This window comes from Musca domestica, unplaced genomic scaffold (assembly GCF_030504385.1).
Source record: "Musca domestica strain aabys unplaced genomic scaffold, Musca_domestica.polishedcontigs.V.1.1 85, whole genome shotgun sequence".
In the NCBI taxonomy this organism is placed as follows: Eukaryota; Metazoa; Arthropoda; class Insecta; order Diptera; family Muscidae; genus Musca; species Musca domestica.
In genome coordinates, this window is record NW_026712418.1 from 1,839,885 (window position 1) to 1,854,335 (window position 14,451).

General features: G+C 39.1%; 2 protein-coding genes across 5 annotated transcripts in view; one reads left to right on the forward strand and one right to left on the reverse strand.

The window, feature by feature from the left end:
* The first annotated feature begins 1,037 nt into the window (after positions 1-1,037).
* Positions 1,038-4,673, forward strand: LOC101894988 (5'-3' exoribonuclease 2 homolog). The gene is made up of 2 exons (XM_005187090.4): positions 1,038-3,790; positions 3,860-4,673. The coding sequence occupies exons 1-2, from the start codon at positions 1,216-1,218 to the stop codon at positions 4,168-4,170; spliced, it is 2,886 nt and encodes a 961-aa protein (XP_005187147.2). The 5' UTR covers positions 1,038-1,215; the 3' UTR covers positions 4,171-4,673.
* Positions 4,674-8,363: 3,690 nt separating this feature from the next.
* Positions 8,364-14,451, reverse strand: part of LOC101894606 (uncharacterized) — a 78,597-nt gene continuing 72,509 nt past the window's right edge. For all 4 annotated transcript variants that reach the window (XM_059131377.1, XM_059131378.1, XM_059131380.1 and 1 more), the window contains one exon: positions 8,364-10,305. In XM_059131377.1, coding sequence (XP_058987360.1) covers positions 9,149-10,305 — 1,157 coding nt within the window. In that variant the 3' untranslated portion in view covers positions 8,364-9,148. The remainder of the gene's footprint in view (positions 10,306-14,451) is intronic.

Below are 14,451 nucleotides of genomic sequence, written 5' to 3' on the forward strand. Positions count from 1 at the left end.
CGAAATTTAATAACGAAATATCATAAATATATGATGTTGTCAACACAACTTATTATTGAACCAGAAACTGCAAGAATCTACTAGTTTTGCAACTGTTTCCGTTTACGTAAAGGCAAAATCGATAATCGTAGTAAAAACGTTTAATTTTTGGCAGTACTGGAACATATCAACTATATAAAGGTTTTTTAACATTGATTTATTGGAATCGCCCTAGAGAATTTTCTTATGCGGCAGCATAATCTGCTCGATTATGGGGGTATTTGTCCGGTGGGTATTTTTATCCCCAATGCAATTTTTATGGCATGGACCTTAAGGTGAGAATATATAAAACGCTTTATTGACTTGCTTAAGTCATTCTTGTAATTCTCATGGTAGAACTAATAAGGTAAAATCATGAATTCATATGTTTTCAATTTTTTTCAAAATTATACCTTTGATAACATCTCATTTCGAAAATGTTTATTCATAAATCCACAAATCAGAGATGGAGAGCTGTTTTCTATGCAGTTAAATTTGACAAAGTAAATTAGAGAAAACACAGGGCAGGGAATGCTTATTTGAAATGAGATAACCTTGATTTCATTGTATCATTGTAGTTCTGGAAAAGAGCAAAAAAGTATTTAAGGCTAGAGAGAAACAGATCATGACAGAGGTATGTTAATACATGGCAAAATTACAGAAGGTAGAACAAAGTTACCTCCTAAATACAATTGTTTTCTTTTTGTGCCCCCATTCTGTCAAAACGTGGAAAAGGAAAATAATTTGAAATTATTTCAAATTTATTTAATATTTTCCACGTAAAGAGGCAACAAAGTTTACAAATTTGGGATTAGACCATATTGTTCCTCTATCTTGGATTCAATTTTGTGAAAAAAAAAAAGGAAAATCCATTTTATGCATCTCCGCCTCAAATATCCTATAATTGCCCTAATGTACGGTGTGCAAGTGAATTGATAACAGAGTTTGACGTGTCGCTGTAATCCTTAGTGCTATTCTACCAAACCTTACGATACGTTACCACTAACCCAATTCCTCTCTTCTCTACACGCGTTTTTTTTCTCATTGTTGTTTTTTATTGGCCCCCGAAAAAAATAAATATTGTAGAAAAAAGAGCACGTTTTTAAGTGGTAAAATTAATACAGTTTTTTAAAACTGTTTCGTCGTTCCATTTGCAATTCCAAAATTGCAGAACAAAATTAAGACTCCGCGCACGCAATGGGAGTACCAGCATTCTTCAGATGGCTTAGCCGTAAATACCCCAGTGTTATCATAGAATGCGTGGAAACTAAAGAAGTTGACCCAGAAACTGGGAAAAATATTTATCCCGATGCCACACAGCCGAATCCGAATGGCATCGAGTTCGACAACTTGTACTTGGACATGAATGGTATCATTCATCCATGTACACATCCGGAGGACAAACCGGCGCCTAAAAATGAAGACGAAATGATGATCGCCATATTCGATTGTATTGATCGCTTGATGAATATTGTGAGACCGCGCAAGGTTCTGTATATGGCCATTGATGGCGTGGCACCCAGGGCGAAAATGAACCAACAGCGTTCAAGACGTTTTAGGGCTGCCAAGGAATCCGTGGAAAAGCGTATGGAAATGGAGAGGATACGTAGCGAGTTGTTGGCCAAGGGATGTGTACTGCCACCCGAAAAGGAAAAGGGCGAACATTTCGATTCCAATTGTATCACACCGGGTACCCCGTTTATGGAAAGACTGTCACAGTGCCTGCACTATTATGTGCACGATCGTTTGAACAATAACCCCGCCTGGAAGGACATCAAGGTCATCTTGTCCGATGCCAATGTGCCGGGAGAGGGAGAACACAAAATTATGGATTATATTAGGAAACAAAGGGCCCAGCCGGACCATGACCCCAATACACAACATGTCCTGTGTGGCGCTGATGCCGATTTGATTATGTTGGGCTTGGCTACGCACGAGCCAAACTTTACCATCATAAGAGAGGAGTTCTTACCCAATAAACCCAAGCCGTGTGACATGTGTGGCCAGTTTGGCCATGAAATGGACAAATGTCAGGGCTTGAATGCTGCTGGTGTTAATGATGTAACAAACTTTAAGCCAGATGTGGCCGTTGGATCGGAAGTTAGGTTTATATTTGTTCGCCTGAGTGTTCTGCGAGAGTATCTGAAGAAGACGTTGGAAATGCCCAACCTGCCATTTAAATACGAATTCGAAAGAGCCCTCGACGATTGGGTATTCATGTGCTTCTTTGTGGGCAATGATTTCCTGCCGCATTTACCCTCTCTGGAGATACGAGAAGGTGCCGTCGATCGCTTGGTTGAGCTGTACAAGAAATGTGTTTATCGTACAAATGGCTATTTGACGAACTCTGGTGAAGTAGACCTGGATAGAGTGCAATTGATTCTAACGGATTTGGGTAACGTGGAAGATCACATCTTCAAGGAACGACAACGGCGTGAAGTGCAATTTAAACAACGTGAGAAGGCAAAACGTCGCAACGAGGCCAACGCTTACAATGCTGCCGTAATGGAACAATCGGGTTCGTTTAAATTGAATGCCTTGGGGAAAGGCAATGCAAATCCGTTGCCCATAATCGACAATTACAAACAGAATGCGGCAAATTTGAGAAATGCTGGTGGAGCTGGTCAAAAACGAACTGCTGCTCAGGCTGGTTTGGATGAAGACGAAGAGGAGGAAGAGGTGAATGATGAGGTTCGCTTGTGGGAGAATGGCTTCAAGGATCGTTATTATGAATCTAAATTCGATGTGGGCCAGGAGAATCTCGATTTTCGTTATTCCGTGGCCCTGCAGTATGTGCGAGGCCTTTGCTGGGTACTCAAATACTACTATCAAGGCTGTGCCTCATGGGATTGGTATTTCCCATATCATTATGCACCATTTGCCTCGGATTTTGTTAACATATCGGGATTGTCAACACATTTCCCCAAGGGCTCGAAGCCGTTTAATCCCCTGGAACAGCTGATGGGTGTGTTTCCGGCGGCAAGTAGCAGTCATGTGCCGAAACCATGGGCCACTCTCATGCATGATCCCCAGTCGGAAATTATTGATTTCTATCCGGAGGACTTTAAAATTGATTTGAATGGCAAGAAATATGCCTGGCAAGGTGTGGCCCTACTGCCGTTTGTCGATGAAAATCGCCTTTTTAAGGCCTTGAAACCCTACTATGGCATGCTGACTGAGGCCGAAATCAAACGTAACAAGCGTGGCGATTGCCGCCTGTACATCAGTCAGGGTAATGCATTCTTCAAAACATTTACCAAATACTATTCACAAAACAAATTTGCAACGACACCCGAAATTGAGGTACTAATGGATGGTATGTCTGGTACTGTGCTGGAAGCCGATGATAATGTGCCCATAAATGGTACACTGCCCTCGCCGATAATGGGTCTGTATGATATTACGGAAAATCAGGTGGTAACCGTACGCTTTAGGGATCCACAGTATGAGGAAGATTTTATATTCCCAGCGAAGCGTTTGAAGAACGCCATTGATCCACCCACGGTGTTGGCGCCCGAAGGTCGTGATTCGAATTATAAGCCACGTATTGGTTTCAATCATGACATGCCACAGGCCTATATCACTCAAGGTGGACATCGCCACTTGAATAATGCCATGGGTCAGGGGGGCAAATTTCAGAATCAGTATAATACCCAGGGTTTCAATTATAATAATATGAATAATAATTACAATAATAATAGAAATTCCGGCTATGGTAGAGGAGGAGGAGGTGGAGGCGGCCATGCCGGTGGTGGTGGAGGAGGACGTGGAGGTGAGTAATAATTGAAATTTATTTTGTCTCTTATTTAGTTTATTTATCTCCTTTGTTTTATTATTCAAGGTCCTGTATATGGTGGAGCTGGCCGCGGTGGCGGAGCTGGCGGCGTGCAACGTTTCCATCCATACAGTCAACAGGGTGGACGTGGGCAACAGCAACAAGGACGTTTCCAACAGAATCAGCAACAGCAGGGAGGCTACGCTTCATCGTCGTTCCAAAACAGAAACTACCAGCAACAGAATCGCCGGCCAAACAACAATAATAACAATAACAACTTCCCACAAAATAATCAATTCAATAAGAATGCTGGAGGCAATAATTGGGCGAGAGGTGGTGGCGGCGGCGGTGGTGGAGGTGGACGTAGATACAATTAAATGTATTTGTTCAATTTTTTTGTTTGCCGACGATTTAAAAAAAAAAATCACATGTTTTTATAGTTCCCACCAGAAATCCGAAATGAAATGGTACATCCTTCCTGCGCACACCATTCAAACAACACAGATTAGAAAAATTAATATTGGATACTTAATTATGTTTCTTTTTGTACTTTTCCAAAAGTATTTAAAAATTGCAAAATTGACTAGACGATGATTTCAAAAAATTTTTATTTTCAAAATACGATTTTGTTATCGTATCACAATGTATGTATATGTATGGAACATATTGCAGATACATTCTACATACCTATATCTATTAAGTAAGATCATAGCATAAGATTATAGTTTGTAATTTAAAAGAAGAGAAAAAAAAACCAAACAAATGTATGAAACAACACCAGTACACAAAATTGACTATCGCGAGTAAGGATAGAATGTTTTTTTGGTAACAATTGTTTTTTTTTTAATAAAACACAATTTTGAATTACAAATTTTAAAAATATTGGGATTTTATTAATGTAAATATTTAAGGAAATCCAAAGTTTAAGTAGCGATCGCCGCCTTAATTAGAATCATAATTCTTCTGTGTTAATATTGAAGGACATGTAGGAAGACAAGATAGATCGTCCAGACTCTCTCCATACAAATTTACGATTTCTGGAAAAGCTTATCTGTTGGATCCATGATGGAAATGTATGGAAAAGATTAGAACTCAACCAAAATTAACGTTTACCAATTGTTTCCAAGATAGAGCTGCAATCATATTGGAATGATTGTCTACAAAAGCCGTGACCACCCTATCTGTTGAACCTATCCCGTCATCACCTATAGAAATGGTAAAGTTTTAATATTGCACAGATTTCGTCGAAAATCGTTTAGATCACTACCATATACCATACCGACCATACTTTTTACCGCATGGACTGTGGAGATGAGAATACAGCTGAAAATGTAGGTCGAGGGCCACATAATTCCTACCACAAACTAACCCAAAATCTGTGGGTCTGTATTCGAGAGCATATTCAAATCGTCGGCGCAAAACCCGCGGCTTTCTGCAGTACAATGAAAAGAAAGACTAAGGTCCTCAAGGCGCTAGCCGGCAGCACTTGGGCGAGGATAAGCAAACCAGTGTGGTCTGCCAAAACGAGAGCAACGCAATGGAAAAGTATTCAGACCTGCCAGAATGCCGACCTGAGAACTGCAACAGGGTGCCTCCTCATGACTCCAGTGGGGTGACGAAGGTCCTTACCATACGTCAGCTTCCGTTGCAGTACCTGCTTTGGTGTTACCGTGTGAGTCATCCCAACCACTATATGATGGACAGAACTCCCATGCCCAGGCGTGTCGGAGAGAGGAAGGGGAGAGAGGTCCAATGATAGAAGAGAGAGCCTCTAGATCTGCAAGCCTATCAGGCAGGCAGCTGAAGAACGTCGGCTGCCTAGACAAACCAGTGCAGTTTGGCGCACTACGTTCAGAATGGTGCAGTCGTCTCAATTCGTGCGAATTGATTAAGATGTGCGGAATGTCTGGCCAGCGTGCAATGGAGTTACGCACCATACGCTGCATCTGTTTTATAGTCTCGCCAAACCTTCCCAACTCATTTCAGAGGATTTATGGCTACAACATATAAGGGTAGCAGACTTCCTAAACCTGAGCATTGTGGCAGAATTAGACTAAGAGTCTATAAACAACTAACACATGTATCACTGATACAACAACAACAACAACAACTGTTTGCTTTGTGGGAAGCGAAAGTGATCTTTTGCAACCCAAACCTTCGAATTCTTACAAAAGCCTGTGTTAACTTTGAGATCCATCCAGCTGTACCCGCCAAAATCCAATACTAAGACCAGCATCCCGCTTCTCAGCCCGCTTCAGGATCTCCGTTAACCCCATTATAGAATGTGGAATCCCCATCGAAGCCACCATTTTGCATGCGATCTACGAGACAGTCACTGCGGCGACTTTTCTGTATTAAAGGCCATTAACTGCGGTATTTAAGAAGTCTACAGATTCCTTATTGTTGTAGGTAATGACCCTGGCTCTTCTGTATATTGCTGCTCGTCCTCATCCAATAGATATAGGTACGGCATCTTCTCGTCGATCAGCAGATATTGAACTTCGCTGATGTACACATTAGGATCAGCCTGATCTGTGACCGCTACTTTTAAGTACTTCGGTACTATCCGTTTAAGAATGCGCAAGACGGTTTAGTTTGAAAATGCGCAGCTACACGGGATCGGCAACTGCCTTTGGTTCATTGTGTTCATGCTAGGAAAATATTGTTGGTTATAGGAGAGAGATAGAAAAAGAGTAGGAAGGGTTTATAGCAGTAAGCAGGACGGACTGTTTAGCCAAGGAAAGTTGTGATGGGCTCCATGTTTGAAAAGCCTACGTCTCTTGTTGGATAACATGAGATATCTGCTTAGTAGATGTTTAATCGTCTCTATCTCTCATCATATTCACGTCGTGTACAGTTGTCCGGAACACTGCAAGCCCATTTTGAGGTCAGATATGCCAGGAGTTGATATCAGCTATGCCTGTAGTTAATATTAGATATGTAGTCAGATATCAGATATGCCTACCGTGATTCTTCGATCCGACCTACTGAATTCAGACAAGATACGCTTACGTCCGCTTGTTGTATCTTTCGTTGAGTTGATGAATTAACTGATGGGCTCGGCTGAGCCGATTTCAAGGTTTGATTTATTCTTCTTCCAACTTAACCTCAGCCTTGTTGTCCTTGCTTTGGAGGGCGGTACCTCCGGTTTTGCCACTTCAGAAGCCTTTTTTGTTCCAGTTTCTATTCCAATATAAGATAGATTGCTAATAGCCTGACTTCAAGCGTTAAGGACATTGATGGACATTTGATCGCATAACACCTCTGCATTAAGAAGGTCCTTGTTCAGATCCAAGAACCTAAATTACTTGGCAGTTTGGTAAACAAATATTTCCCCTCGTTAATCAAAATATCATTGGTATTCACCTATTTCCTTCGAGATCCTCGCCAGTCTAATGGCTAACTTTTGTGTAGGCCTATTAAATTCGGAAAAATATTGGGATGTGTGTAATTTGAAAAGAAACGGGTGCTTATTTTGGATTTTATGATCGTTTTGTTTATTCAAAACGTTGACCCTTTGTGGTGGAGATACCAGAAGGAATGATCCGATTTCTACTATCTTTATAACAGATCTTGCGTTTATGGAAATATTGAGAATGGAATCGGATGTTAATTTCGTGTTTTATGAGCTTCATGATTATTAAACATTTTGACCCTTTGTTGGGGAGGTACTAGAAGGAGTAGACCGATATATTCTATCTTCACACCAGACCTTGGTTTATTAAAAATATAGTGATGTGTGTAATTCTGACAACCTGAAAATCTGAATCTTGCATTACATTTTATAAAAGTTATAAGTATTCAAAATTTTGACCCTTTGTGGGGGAGGTACTTTTCTATTTTTCACCTGACCTAGCACTAATGCAAGTATTATGATTCGTAGGAGTAGGAGCAAAATCGGATCATCCTTTCTTTTTCTGTGCAGAAAAATTATTTTCTTTAAAAAATGTTGACATTTTGTGGGGGAGATACGTTCTAAGTTTGACAATTATATTACGATATACCAAGTTTGGATCAAATCGGACACTTCCTTCGAGAGTCGAGACGGATGGACGAATCGGCTCCAAATGTCTTGAAACGGATTTGGTCCAAAGAGACCTAGGGTCTAAAACCGTTATTTCGATGAGGCATGTTTTGGCCGTATCAAATGATATATACCCTCTCTAGCCATATAGCTGAGGGTATAAAAAGTCCCTCATGTAACGGCCTCATCTGATTTTCAGTATTCTTAATATTTCGGAGAGCCGTTCGAGTTTTCAATAGGTCTAGTCTAATGCAGCGTAGAAGGCCCTATTTTTAGTGTTTTTATATTTAATTGTTTTTATACTAAGTCAATATCCTTTTCTTGGAATAAATAAAATGTCGTTTTCGGTATCGGAGTCTGATTGAAAATTGATTGTAATCCGGAAAAAAAAAATTGTGGCGCCTCGAAAATAACACACTGACCATCCTACAGAATCTGTGTTTATGTTGCCTCCAAAATTCTTCAAAACCACGTTGGTAAAAAATAAAATCCTTCACATTTAATCCCCCAACCAAATAATAATTCGAGAAATAAAAACAAATTAAATACTTTTAAATTATTGTTTGTTTTTCTGGTATTTACTGGAAACACTGGGAACTTTATTGTGACAAAACCAAAAAAAAATTAATGTATACTTATTTCAGTTTACCATTACACAAAGCTTGGCTTTTTGACAACAAAAAAGGCATAAACTTATTGATTTTGTTTTCTTTACTATAAACTTGCATAGAGATTCAGATACAATTTGGTTATTATTATTCCATTAAAAAAAACAAACACATATTCAAATATTAATTTCGTTAGCAAATGCCCTTGTAGATGTAAAGGTATTTTTTGTCCAATTTTAGAAAAAAGGGGAATAGAAAAAGAAGTTGCTAAGATAGTAACACATTTTAAGAAGTTATTTGTTTTTCTTTCTTTTTTTTTCAAATACATACATATTTTTTGTTTTTTTTTTTTCGTTAGATTTCTTTTGATTTGCAGATAAAGTATTCTCTTTTTTTTGTTGTCTATATTATATAATAGTAATTATTGCATTTTAAATGGCTTAAAAAATATACACATTTATATTCATTTCTATAAGTTATTTGTTTTTAAAAATAAAAAAAATTCTACTAGTTTTAACTTAAAGATTATTCTGTTGTTGTTATTCTTCACATCTGTCCATTTTTCGTTTTTGTTATTGTAGTTGTTTATCATAAAACTTACAGGCTAATCAATGAGTGGCTCTGTTTATGTGTATATATGCATAGTATGTATGTATGTGTGTATGTGGCTATATGTATGCGTTTACTACTAAAAATAACTTAAAATATCCTAACATTAAAATACTATTTACATTTTGTGGTCTGATCCAGCAGCTTCTTCCACAGATCGAATTGCTCATTGGCCTTAATCATATGCACGGATATTGATTTGCGAATATTGCAGGGATTAAAGGCAATGCGCCGATTAAGGAATTCATTGACATGCACCCGCTTGATGCCCAGCTGTTGGGCCACAATGCCCGTCGTAAAGACATCCTCCAGCTTCAGATAGACCTGATGCAGTGATCTAACATACAGCTCATGCACAATATCACTTGTCAGCACATAGGCCGGGCCGGTGGTAAAGGGCGGAAACACAGCGGCATTAAATTGCCCCGTCGATATATAATATTTGGATTTCTTGTTTCGTATGGGTTTCCATTTCTTGGCCAAACGTCCGTAGATGACACGTTTGTCCTTCGCATGGGCATCGAGGAATTGCAACAGCTTTGGCACATTTATGAACATATCATCATCGGTTTTCAGTATATACTTGGCCTTGGGGCAATGATTGTCCACCCATTCCAGGGATGATAATGTTTTCAATGTCAAATTGTTGTAGGAATCAATAAAGTGACCACGTATCAGATCACCATAAATCATATTCTCTTGGGTCAGGGCCTCGTTGATGGTGGCATTGGTGGTACGACCCAGTATAAAAGCGGTGGAAACATCACGACGTGTACCGAAATGACCCCAGGTCTGTCGTATGGCCAGTCGTGCCTCGGTGTGAGTTTGTGCTGATGTTATGAGTATTAAAAGTTTCAATTTGTCACCCTTGTTGGGACAAATTTGCTCAATATCGATCTCCTCGTTCATATGGCCGGGTTCGTAAATTTGTTGCGTGGGTATTCCCTGTGTTGGATCGGCAGATTGTACCTTTGTTGCTGCCTTTTTGGTGGTTGCTGTCGTTTTAGCTGATGATGGTGCAGCAGCTGCTCCCGCTGCAGATGCCGATGAGATCGCCGCCGAGGCTACTTGTTTTACAGCCTCATTTTTGTTGTTATTTTTATTATCATCAGCAATTTTTTCACTATCTTTATTATTTATATTGCTGAGAATGTCTCCGGCACCTCCTTTAATGGTCATTATAACCGAGGGCTGTTGTGCCTCATCGTTGTCATCGAGTATTTCATTGTCATCATTGTTAGGATCCAGTGGTAGATAATACTTATCGGGGGCTGAAATGAATTGAAAAACAAAAAAAAAAGATATTAGACTTTGGAATCAAATGACTGGAAACGAATAAGTCGATGTATATTAAAAAGAATGGATTTTCGTCCTTTGAACTACTCCAACCGAGTTCCTAAATTGCGAATCTTCTAAAAAAGAGGACATGGTTTGGCTATCCAGTCAAGTATCAAATCAAGACCTTCCTATAATGATATTTTCACAAAAGATGTTTAAGGAGAATTTAAGCTTTAAACGCCGATTACCAGAGTTCCTGGATTGCCGCCCTTGATGTTACCGTACCAGGTGATCTTAGCTAACTGTCCCAACAACCCAGTTGAAGAACTTAGCATTTATATAGGAAGCTTTGCTGCCTGTCAAACAAAATTTAGACTGGAAATACATAAAGAGCATATTTGGCTGGCTTAATGCTAGGAACACAATTGGAGCGAACGACGAATTTCGCCCTACGCGGCGACAAAATGAGCCGCGAAAATTCGTCGTATGGAACACAATACCGACGAAATTATAAAACAGCTGATGAAGTTGTTTACTTTTTGCTCATTTGTTGACTACAATGAATTATACAAGAACACATAATTCTTTACGTTCTCTATTATAATTTCACTTATGTCCATCTTCTCTATTATAAATTCACTGATATCCATCTTCACTCAGGCGCAAGTACACAAATAAATAAACAAATTAATTATGTTTTTTTTATACGAGTAACAGATAGTAGAGTGACCATAACAAATTTTAAAGTAAAAAGTAACTTTATTTACTAAAACACATAAAATTCGTACAAGTATGGCCACCTTGTACTGTTTTGTTCGCCGGTCGCCGGCGTATGAAATAGAAATAAAGCTAATTGAGTTCGCGGCGACCGACGAAATTTTCGCCGGTGCCGTGATTGTGTGCACTTCCATATACACATATGTGTTTTATTTTTGACGACGAACATACGCCGCGAAAAAATTCGTCGTTCGCTCCAATTGTGTTCCTAGCATAAGTCATCGGCTGACTTCTTCGGAAATGAACAAAGGAGCCTAGGGCCAAAATCGAACTAGGTCAACCTAAACCAATCATAAATAATTAAGGCAAAAAATTGCTAGTGCGGCAACGCTAATGGATATTTTTCGTACCTTGTGTACACTATATGTTGGGCAAATTTAAAAGGATTTTGTATTGAATTAAAATGACGTTTTTTTTAAATCAAATTATTTCAACCATTAGGTTTCGAATATATGTGCTGAATCTTGATAAGTCTGTGGAGCAACATAAAACTTGAAAAATCTGATCCTGAACGAACAACTTCGCCAATGTGGCCAAGATAGGAAGATTAAGTGTGAAGAGGAAAACCAAACTCTCGAGTTGATTTTCCGTTGATATACCCGTTCGTTGTGCATATTGCTGTGGTCGTTCTGATTCCAAAATTTGTGGCCAGTATTTCAGGTTCAAGTCGCTTCTTTACTTTTCGAACCATTTCTGCTGATGTTGCTGTTTTCTTGGAACAACTCTAGTTTAGTAAAAACTCTTAGATTTTTTCGAAATTTTTTCCAGAGGTAGGTATTTTTACCCTGATCCCGGGAAACTATTTTTTTCTTGGGGGACGGACCCGGGACCCCAGATTTTTGACCCAAAAGTCCGGTATCAAGACCCCGCCTGGACCCGGATCCACTTACCCGATATAGACAATATGGGTATCGATTGAAAGCTTATGGAAATACCTATCCAACAAGTGGTCACATGAAGGGGTAAGTTTTCATGGTTCGGAAGTTATAGTCAAATTATCGATTTTTTGGACCCGGATTTTTTATGAAACCCCCAAAAAGTCAAAAAAGGGCCCATTATGGGGGTCAACAAAATTGTTTCCAAATTATAGCTGACACTCTTACCTTTCCAAAATGCTACAATTTGTGCTAATACCTTTTTCGGTTCCAGAGATATGGGTCTTTTCATCCGCATAACCCGATTCTAACCAGTTCATTAAAATTATGTTTTTAATAAAAAAAAGTGTTTATTTCGCGTAGCAGTCGTCGGAATAACAAAAGTTTTCTAAATTTGGCACTTTTTGTAAATAGCCGGCCTTCGGCCGGGGCTTGAGATTTTCACCTATGGGTATGTCCGACCCCGGCTAACGCGAACAAAAGGTTCATAATTTCGGCACTCTTTGTAAATAGCCGGCCTTCGGCCGGGGCTTGAGATTTTCTCCTCTGGGTATGTCCTACACCGGCTAACGCGAACCAAAGTTTTCTAAATTGGATACCTTTTGTAAGTAGCCGGCCTTCGGCCGGGGCTTGAGATTTTCTCCTCTGGGTATGTCCTAAACCGGCTAACGCGAACCAAAGTTTTCTAATTTGACACTTTTTGTATATAGCCGGCCTTCGGCCGGAGCTTGAGATTTTCTCCTCTGGGTATGTCCCACACCGGCTAACGCGAACCAAAGTTTTCTAAATTTGACACTTTTTGTAAATAGCCGGCCTTCGACCGGGGCTTGAGATTTTCTTCTCTGGGTATGTCCCACACCGGCTAACGCGAACCAAAGTTTTCTAAATTGGATACCTTTTGTAAGTAGCCGGCCTTCGGCCGGGGCTTGAGATTTTCTCCTCTGGGTATGTCCTACACCGGCTAACGCGAACCAAAGATTTCTGAATTTCATTCTTACGCAAAATATACCTTTTTTATTGAAAACATAGTTTTAATGAACTGGTTAGAATCGGGTTATGCGGATGGAAAGACCCATATCTCTGGACTCAGTAAAGGTATTAGCACAAATTGAACCTTTTTGGAAAGGTAAGAGTGTCAGCTATAATTTGGAAACAATTTTGTTGACCCCCATAATGGGCCCTTTTTTGACTTTTTGGGGGTTTCATAAAAAATCCGGGTCCGATAATTCGACTATAACTTCCGAACCATGAAAACTTACCCCATCATGTGACCACTTGTTGGATAGGTATTTTCATAAGCTTTCCAACGATACCCATATTGTCTATATCGGGTAAGTGGATCCGGGTCTAGTAGGGGTCTCGAACCCGGACTTTCGGGGCAAAAATCTGGGGTCCCAGGTCCGTCCCCCAAGAAAAAAATAGTTTCCCGGGATCATGGTTAAAATACCTACCACTGAAAAAATTTTCGAAAAAATTGAAGAGTTTTTACTAAACTAGAGTTAAGCCGAAATCACACTATCACGCTTGGATTCCATCACAAAAAAAAAACTTTTTTTTCTAGAAAATTCTTACCAAAATGCTTTTGTTGTAAACAATATAATGAGCTGTCACTGGAATAATTTTAACAGCTGTCGGAGGAGTGGCTTGGAAATGACAGCAGTCTGAAATTGGTTGCAATTTTTTCATCTCACCCTGTATAAGTAAGTCTAGAGTAGTACCTATATTTCGAGAACCTTTCATGTCCCCTGGGGGCTTGGGGTAACTTGGTATGCGCGCAAAAATTAATAAATAAACAAAAGAAATGAATAAATATTCTTCCACTGGACTTTGACCCCATCAATAGACTTCTAAGATATAATATATTCTTTTTAGCTAATCTTCATAATTAATTAATAAAAGTGGATAATCCCTCTAAATAATTCGGCAAATATATAGTGAAAATAAATAGGTTGTTTAGATAACCATCATTTCATGTTTCCAAGAAATATGATAGGGAACAAAATTTCCACTACTTATCGCATTTAGACACAATTGCCGCAATATAACATTTCACTTTCGTTCAATGTTATGTTGAATAGAGGCGACGTCGTCATTACCGTATTTCTTAAATTTGACTTTGGGTTTTTGTTTATTTCTTGCTAGACGACTAGCTGACTGGCCGGTCTTATCTTTTTGTGGTGCCCAAATTATATCGTTTTTTTTCTGGTGGTGGTGCAGTGGTTGGGTGCTGTTTTGTTCGACGTCATAACACAGCTACTGCATATTGTTGTTGACTTTATACTTGAGACATAATAAATTTTTTGACTTCCGTTTTTATGCGGCACTCTCAAATACACGTACTTTTAATTTTATGGCATAATTTTTTAATCAGTAACAGAAGCTAAGATTTGTTTCTATTATTTGGAATATGTGCTGACGTTTGTTTGAATGCTGTCATGATAAACGATACAGATTTTTAATTTGGAAATATTTTCAAAAAATATTTTA